Source organism: Sinocyclocheilus rhinocerous, unplaced genomic scaffold (assembly GCF_001515625.1).
Source record: "Sinocyclocheilus rhinocerous isolate Xijiao unplaced genomic scaffold, SAMN03320098_v1.1 scaffold457, whole genome shotgun sequence".
NCBI classification, from domain to species: domain Eukaryota; kingdom Metazoa; phylum Chordata; class Actinopteri; order Cypriniformes; family Cyprinidae; genus Sinocyclocheilus; species Sinocyclocheilus rhinocerous.
In genome coordinates, this window is record NW_015661996.1 from 101,758 (window position 1) to 111,385 (window position 9,628).

A 9,628-nucleotide genomic window follows, 5' to 3' on the forward strand; every position below is an offset into this window, starting at 1 on the left:
TGCAAACAGAAAGCAGTCGATACAAACATATCTGGCATTTCTTCGATTTCTAAACAAACTTTTTTATGCCTCACAATACGTCACAGCATTTGAGGTTTCATTATTTTTATATTCTTTCCTGCTGCCTGGCAAGTTAGTGAGTCAACCCGAAACAAGCCAGACAATATTACAGTGTGGTCGACACATGGGTAACCACAGAAAACCCTGCACGCTACATGATATTCACTAAAACACTAACTGGGTGTAGCAGCCCAAACACTTGTTCTCCTCCTTTGAGATAACTGAAGGTTAATGCAAGAAGCAAACATACAAGTAAACCTCCAAGACAGTATACGAATGCTTTTAGGGTGGATATGAAGCAGTCAACCTCAACAACTCAAAACAAAGGAGCAATTTCATCTAAAATGCCTTATAGTATATTACAGGGATAGACAGTAACCTGAGGTTAAGAGTCATACTGAATAGAACAATGACAACCAAACAACTTTTGTTCTTCCAGCTGAAATTACAGAAACATTTTGGCTTTTTTTGTTGTTTTTTTGCATCATAACATTTTTTTTGAAGTGCTTCTAAGGAAAAGGGAAGGTTTTAAACAGAAACCACATTGCACTGAACGTGCACTCAGCAAGTTTCTGTTCACATTTATCTGGTTTTTATTCATTTCAACCGATACATTTTCAGATGTCCCTGCATTTATTCTCAATCTCAGCTCTGTTTTTACATGAAATGTATTATTAATAGTAAGTCTGTCAATTCCATGTAGAATAAAACACCTTTTTCTTAAAGACTGGTAAGACTTGACACTTTATCTCAAATATATCATCACTTCAACATAATTTATCAAAAGTGCTGATCATTTCATAATATTTAAAACTTTAACTTGCACACAGACATCACATTGTATTAAATTTCAAAGATGATTTTTAATGCATCCACCCTCTTGGATCTAACAAGATAATCCACACCTACAGGAAGTTCAGCCAACTTGTTTAAACACGTCTTGGCCACTAATCTCTCTACATTTTTCTCCGCATATGTATTGATTGATTAAACGAATTTGATTATTCTGCATATTTTCTGAATATCATTTGTTCCAAGGCTTGACACTTCTATCTCATACTGATATAAACTTTCATTTTTGCTCCGAGCAGTGAATAGAAGACAAACCAGACCAGACTGACAGTTCGAACAAATTACTTCAGCAAAGCAAGCTAAAAGTTGCCAAAAAATTAAGATAAAATCACATAGGCTTTGGTTGCAAATTAAAGCGGTTAAATTTGAGCTTTATTTGTTTAGTGATCGCTCACTCGCTCCCTGTTCTTCGAATGTGATCAGCAAACAAAGATTCCAAGATTCGAACATTCCAATTTCAAATGAAAGATTCTAACATTCTAAACTAGCAATTTAAAATAGAAAAATCGAACATTTCATATCATTACTATTCGTATTCGTTTTAATTCAAAAATTCAAACAGACCCCTGTTTAAAGGCAAAGTCAAAAGGGTTACCTAATCCTTCCATACAAATCACAGCACTACATGTTCCACCCTAGCAGCATGTCAGTTCAGATATGAAATATCAGAATTTAATAAATCAATCCCCCGTTTTGAGCACTGCAGATCAGCCCATCTGGCCTGATCCACGCTGCCATGATCCCTTCGCATGGACAGATTCTTAAACTTACGCACAGCAATGCAATCTTCGCTTCGTGATACAGACATTACGTGACAGAACGAGTATGCGCCTGTTCTTACCTTCTCAGCTGTCGTAGGAAAAATATATCCAGGCCCGACTTTATGTTTGTACTAAAGACAGCTTTAGTTTCCCAGCTGCAGTCCCTGATCGCGCGAATGCTCTCTATGCCTCTGCCTCACTCAACTTGTCCGAGACTCGCCGGAAGCCACGCCTTGTTTCGTTTTCCCCGCCCCACGAAGAACGTGATTAGACAAAAGAGCAATGAGTGGCGTCAAAGGTCACCAATCACAAAACATATTCATCGTAGCCCTGCCCACTCGGAGCGTAAACAGGTATGAAGTTCAATGTGGACGACGTGACTGCACTTGTAGAACCAGTTTGCGGACGCCATACATACAGTGAAGTCAGTAAACGTTAAATGTCGTCGATTAGTAAGCTGATAGTATCATGGTGAAAGTACAATGAGGTATAAACACGAATTTTGGATATTGGTGTACTTTTTTTTAACTCAACCTATATGTTGAGGTTGATTTCCACAAGATGGCACCATTATGCAGGGATGGGATACACAATTTCATTACTTTCTGCACACCTACATCCAGTAAATAAATACAGTTGGTTAATAATAAACAATTGTTTAAACAATTTATGTTAAGAATGTTCCTCCAACATTAATGTACAAGAATCTGACTATACGTCAATAATGATTATTTTAAGGGCTTTGCAATGCAAATATGATTCTTTTTTTAAAGTATGTAAAAATACAATAATATGGTACTGTAAGCATGCCATTTTGGTCTGGTTTAATAGCAACACAATGCAACACTAGGGGTTTCTGCTCCATCCCTCTATCCACCAAGGGGTCCGTGCATTACATGAATAGCATCCTTCTCAGAAATGTTCCTACCTTTTCTTACTGAAGGTTTTCTCTCTAGTGCTTTGTCAGGTGATTTCTTCGGTGGATCAAATGCTGCTTTCATCTGTGACACTTTCACAGACTGTGTTGGATCTAAGGTCAGATCGACCTGGGCCTCAGCTGGCTTGGTCCACTCCTTCATCTTCTTCTGCAATTCAATAGTTTCCTTTATCATATCAGAAACATGTCTTTTCTGTGCACCCTGTGGTGCTTCCATGATAGTGGTTGGGCTGCTTTCTATTGCGTGCTTTTGGTCAAGCTGGCTTGAATGTTTCTCCTGTAACACATGACAATTTGCTTTTGTCGACCGCTTGTTCTGCTGTTTATCTTGTTTCTCGTTAGCTTGCATGCTTATAAGGTTGCACATGGAGGAGGAATGTTGCACATCTTGTGCAGCAGATGTGTTTGCTGCGTTGTCTGTTAATGCAGCTCCGGCAGCACAACCATCCCGGACCTGACCGGATACGTCTGTCGGGCTTACAGTGGAATGGGTTGACGCATTTGTTAAAACCTTCAAAAAACATTTTTCTTGAAGCTGAGAAGAGCCAGACAGAGTGACTTCTGTTTTCTGGTGCACACTTGGCCTATCATCTATGCGACCTGAAGTTGTCTCAGGACCAGCAATGAGCTCAGAGATGGAACCAGTTGCAGATGTTTCCTTACGCAAGCTGATAGTAGACTTGCCGACCTTGTTTCTCTCTGATGACGTCTTGTCGCCCGAGTTAGCGTTTCCCACTAACCTCTGTTGTTTTGTAGGATCACTTACAGAAGAGGAACATTCTGGATCCATCTCATGTGTAGTATCCTTCACTGTCTCTGGAAGGGGTTTTATCGCTGCTTCAGCCAGAAACCATTCCAGACTTTTCTCTGTGCATACTGAAAGAGGGGAATCCTCTTTTTCATTTGTTTGCATAACTTGAACATCAGATTTACAAGGGGGGTTCGAATCTGTAATGTCTTCCGAGAATGCAATACATTTCTCATCTTCATAGCTTTGTAGCCGTGGTTTGTTTTCACCCAGCATACATACACTGGCAATATTAGATGTCACAAAACAACCCTCTTCCGTTTCTGTTCCACGCAGAGAAAGATCTTTTATCTTGGTTTTCTTTGCATGGGAATGATAGGGACCCTTTGAAGCAGATTCCAGATTTTCTCTTTCTTCACTCTCTCTCATGCCATCTTTATTTTTATGACCTCCAGCGGGTGATCTCCCAAGTGAAGGTTCCTTGGTCCAAGGGCTCTCCGAGTCTGCCACATTAAATTGCCTTTCTTTCTGAAGCTCGTCCTGTGGGAATTCGCCCGCAGATATTTGTCGAGGTGACTTGGATGCCACTTCTAAGGCGCTGAGGTCCTCTGGGCTCAGACTCACAGCTTTGCTTTGTAAATCCGCACCTGCCAGAGATGAACTAGTAAATCTGGTCTTTATGACATCATCTGTTGGCTGACGCCCCGTAACGTTTTCTCTGGCTCTGCAGACATCCTTCATCGACCGCCCCTGGGTTTCTGCATTCATCAGGGACGAGCGTTCGGCGCTGGAGGTTTCTGGTTCTCTGGCTCCGTAGACATCCTTCACTGACCACCCTTGGGTTTCGACGTTCTTCGGGGAGGAACGTTCAAAGTTTGACGTTTCTGTTACAACCTTATCTGGATTCTCTGGCAGCTTCTTCTGTATTTCTTCGTTGCTGTGCTCAATTGCCTCAGTGATGTCCTTTGATGTTTCCGCTTGTGATGTTGTGGGCTTGTTAATCGGCCTCTTGTTTTGCGATTCAGTCATGCTGGTCTTCAACTTGACGTTTTCTGTAGTGACTAACGCTTGGTCTTGAACTGTGAAGTGAACATTTGTGTTGGCGTCCCCACCACGTGGTTTTGAAACGTCCTTCCCTTCCAGAATCTCCAAGGTAGGCCCTGTAATATCACAGGTGGCTTCAAAATCGAGTTTTCTGTCCTCTTCCTGGCTCTTTAGCTTGTCGTCATCTCCACAGACAGACACCATTTCGTTCTTTGCATGTGAAGCGCACTTCTTACTCCTGTTTTCTCCTTTGCAACCGCTTTCAACTTTGTCTTTAGCAGGAAGGTCACACCTAAAGTTCCCCTGATGGTCTTCTAGTGTACTCTCCAAGTCTTTTCTCTCGTGGTCTGGTTCACTGTCAGACTGTGCGATTCCATTCAGCTGCTGTGGAGCCAGCGGTCCAGCCCTGCCTTCCTCACTACTCTTTCTTCCTCCCTCTTTCCCGCCATCCCCTCCCTCCGCAGCCCCCCCATCCGTGGGAGCGCACACCTTATCATGAGAATCCAAACTGTGCATTGGTGTAGGTGATGGTGACTCCCTGCCTGGGCCTCCATCCAACCCTCCACCGGCTGTGTTCTCGACACCATGAGTTTCAATGGTTAGATTTCCTTCCTCTTTAGCCCCCCCGGGGTCTGGGCTTGGTCCCTTTTCCTCTGGTCCTGCAGAGCTGTTGTCCTGCCCTAGCTCCCCCTCCTTGCCCTGGTTTTGTCCCATTCTGTGGAAAAAAAGTGAGAGAGATGTTATTGGCAGTGTGTTGCTGCAGACCACAGGATGTTAATGATGGCATGACTCTGGCATGCAGGTTGTGCCAGTGTTTATCTGAAATTCTTCCACACTTTCACTCCCCTGTACACAGTGTGATGCTCACTAACTATGTCTTTTACTGATGCTCACTAACTGTCTGTTTCTGCTTGTCATTTCAGATGAGCTCATTCTTATAATCACAGTCAAATCTGACTTGTTCTGTTTGCTTTACCTGATCTTTTGCTCTTGTCTTCTTACTTTATGGAAAGTCTCTTAGTTTCTGGAGTTAACTACTAAAAAGCTCAAAGTGCAGGTTGACAGGGTTATTAGAGTTAAATAAAACTAAAACTCAAAACATTTCTATTACTTGAAATAAAATAAACGTTAACTGAAATCAAATATAAAAAACCTTAAAGTTATTTATTTTAGCTAGTTGCCAAAGCAACATTTCATTATTTTCATTTAGTTTAACTTGACGTACTAAAATGTAAAACTAAAACTGAAATAAAAATTCAAATTCAAAGTAACATCACAAAAAAAACGAATTAAATGACAAAAACACAACAAAACCACTAAAACTTAATTTAAATCTTTAACTAGTATACTGTAAAACTTTAATTAGGATTGAAATTAAAATGGAAAACAAAATAAAAAACAAATTCAAAATGTTCAAATAGAATAAAACTATAAAGCTAGTTGCCAAAGCAACATTTCATTATTTTCATTTAGTTTAACTTGATGTACTAAAATATAAAACTAAAACTGAAATAAAAATTCAAATTCAAAGTAACATCACAAAAAAACGAATTAAATTACAAAAACATAACGAAACCACTAAAACTTAATTTAAATATTTAAAATATACTGTAAAACTTTAATTAGGATTAAAATGAAAATGGAAAACAAAATTAAAAACAAATTCAAAATGTTCAAATAGAATAAAACTATAATAGTATCTCATTGATACTAAAAGAACACTGGTGGATGAAGTACTATACATAAATTAAAATACAGATGACCATGCTGAAATATTACCAATAAAAGTAAATGCACTACTTTGTCATTTTCAATTGAATACAAGTATAACCTTTTTACTTTTGAATGTACTTAAAAGTATTGATATATAAATTGATTATTTTTCCACCATGTAAGAAAAAAAACATGCTTTTGGCTAATCATAATTACAATATACAACTTCATAATTCTAACATAAAAAGTCAACATTATGAGATACTCAATATTTATGAGACAAAAGTAAAAAATGATAACAAACAAAGCCATAATTATTAGATAAAAAGTCAACATTATGACATAAGGATATTTTACCAAAGTTTTGAGCTTAAGTAGATTAGAGCTCATTATGAAATTGTTATAAATTATGAGGAGCATACTTAAACTTTAAGGATCTTTTATTTATTTATTTATTTTATTTGATTGCTTTGAGAAAAAAGGATCTCCTGGTTCATTCTTCATCATTTTGAATGGGACAAGACCAATTCAGTTGTTTGTTTAAAGAGACTCACTCTGACCGAATCACTGATCAGTGAGTTGTTAATCAGATCAGTCAATTTCGCAAATGAATCATTCAGCGCAATTTATTAATTCCATAGAAAATAATCAGCTCAAAGGATTGATTCATTCACAAATATATGTGTGAATAAATATACAGATATTACATTTTTTAAGCAATAAAATACTTGAGTACAACAACAAAACGCTACACTGTAAAAAATGATTGTGATTTTAACAGTAAAAGACTGTAAAAATGCTACAGTAAAAACCTTACTTCTATGTAAAAGTATTGCCCTCCTCAGCTCGTAGAAAAGCTGTTTGTGATGAGCTTTGGTTCATCATGTAACTTTCTCATCACCACCAGTTTTCGGTGGTTATCAGTGCATTACAGTGATTCAAAACAGATATTAACACTTCAATATGTTGGTTTATTAACATTACATCAGTTAATGAAATACGGTATTTTATTGTGAATTTAAGTTAAGTCTGTAAAACCTAAAATGTTGCTACCATATTTTTTTACGGTGAAGTTCTGGCAACCACAGCTGCCGGTATTTTACCGTAAATGTCACAGATTTTTTTTACAGTGTAGTTACTGTTCACCATTGCAAAAAACGAACAAAGTGAAACAGCAGCAATGTGTTTTTCTTGAACCTCGACTTTGGTGGGAACAGTGTTTCTTTCCTCAGTGTCTTGTGACTCCAGCATATCTGAGCAGCCATTGACTGTTCATGCTTGTCTCGTTACATGAACTGTACCGTCAGCAAGAACACCAGGAATTAGAGTCATGAGATTTTGCAGAAGATCTCTAAAGCACTGTCAATCACAGTCCTCACAGAATCTGCAGGTTCACACCTACATTCTAAAAATATCAAAGAAATGTATATATCATCCATCTGTCTGTCTGTTGAATTGTCAGTCAAAGAAACCCTAAAAAGACAATTTTATGTTGTTCTGAACACATAAAGTATATATTGAGATAAATATTGACTATTTGATGCTTGATCCAGTATATTAAATGTTTAAAGCACTACATTGGAGAGGTGAAAAAGAGTGGCATTTGGCACACACAAATGAGTGCGTCATGCGATTCAATCCCCAGACACACATTGGATCATAATCTCACGCTCTGTCACACATCATTTGAAGGGCTTATGGGCTCATGAAAGCCACTGATGAAGTCTTTACTTTGGGTCACACTTCCTCTCTATTTCCTGTCTGCACATCTCCAAAAAAAATCTCTGATTCCTCTTCTCGTCTGTCAATGCCTCCTCTCTCTGAGCAAAAAAGCAGTGTGAACATAAAAGTGAAATTGTATATATTTGTAAATATATATATATTTGAAAGACACTGATACTTTTTCAACAATAAATCGAAAGTGGCAACAAAGACATTTATATTGTTACAAACAATTTTTGTTTCCAATAAATGCTGTTCTTTTGAACTTTCTGTTCAGCAATGAATCCTAAAAAGATTGTATCATGGTTTCTTCAAAAATATCAAGCAGCTACGCAACTTTTAAAAAAATGACCTGTTTTAAAAATGTTTTAATTAGAAGTCAGTTATTTTAAACTGTAATAATATTTTACAATATTACTGTTTTTAATGTATTCTTGATCAAATGAATGCAGCCTTGGTGATCACAAGAGACTTTTTCAATAAAAACCCTGAACTTTTGGACAGTTGTATATGTAAAATACTTAGGGATGTAAAATGTTCAGTAAAAAGAAAGTAAATAAATAAAAAAAAAGAGAAAGAGAAAGAAATAAAGAAAACGGTAAACAGGCGTATTTTTCTGCAAAAAAAAAAAGTTAAAAAAAATACTAAATATATATATACACAATATATATATATATATATATATATGAAAAAAATTGGTCTTTTATTTAAAAATTTATCTTTCATTGCATATAAATATTGAATCTATTAAATCTATTAAATACTGTGACTAATTTAAGCATCCTGTTATTTTATGATTCATGAGGACACACATGGCACACATATGACATTTTCTGAGAAATATCTGCTTAAATTTGAAGTGCAGCTAGAATTTAGTCTCGATGTAACATGTAGAACATATGCATACATTTACAGTAGGAGTAATGCAGAAGGCCTCTACTGTAAACACATACAAAATATAAGTCTCTAAAGTGACAATGTGTTTCCTGTTCATCTGCATTGACAGCCCTCACAAACACATTTACAGGAACTCGCACGCAGAACTGGAGGCTTCCTCGTCATCTGACAGAGTTCAGCAAAGTTGAAACGTGGCTATACAGCAGTGGTCACCAACCTTTTTAGGCCCAAGATCCCTGACCTCGGCCTTTATGAAAGACAAGATCTACCTATTGAAGAATTGATAGAAAAAGACATCCCAGATTGTGCTTCAAATTTGAGGCCTTTTACTTAGTATTTTAATTAGTGATGCAGTCATAGCTGATTCAGAATTCAGATTTTCTTTTCTTTTTTAACTAGCAAATTGGATTCTGATACCGATTTTTAAGCAAATTTATTTATTGGCTATTTGCTTTATAACAAACAAACTGGCTTTAAACAAAAATATCTAGCCATTTGAAATTAGAGGCAACACTGCATTTTAATCACGATCTGCACGGGCAGTTGTTTTTGATTTGATTTAGATTAATTTCAGGATTTAAAACAAAAACAGAATGGTCTGACTTTAGGTGTTATTTATTTATTTGCTACATAAAACATCTGCACGAAACAAAAACAGCAGATCTGAATGAGACGCACTCTCTGACAGCAGGTGGCACCTATGAGCAGGGTTGCCAGGTTTTCGCAATAAAACTAGTCCAATCGCGTTTCGAGGAGGGTTCCCCTGTAAAAATCGCATTCCGGGGGTAAAATACAAGTTTTTCGGTGGGGATCTTCAAGTAAAATTCACATTCCAGGGACTAAATATCACATTATTGGGACCTAGGCCTTCAGTGGCGTCCTACATGAATTAAT

The 9,628-nt window shown here is 37.2% G+C and overlaps 1 protein-coding gene across 1 annotated transcript in view; it reads right to left on the reverse strand.

The window, feature by feature from the left end:
• Positions 1 to 2,542: 2,542 nt before the first annotated feature.
• The window catches only part of LOC107727152 (uncharacterized), an 8,479-nt gene continuing 1,393 nt past the window's right edge, over positions 2,543 to 9,628 (reverse strand). The window contains exon 2 of the mRNA XM_016536936.1: positions 2,543 to 5,117. Within this exon, the coding sequence (XP_016392422.1) occupies positions 2,543 to 5,116 (2,574 nt within the window). The 5' untranslated portion in view covers position 5,117. The remainder of the gene's footprint in view (positions 5,118 to 9,628) is intronic.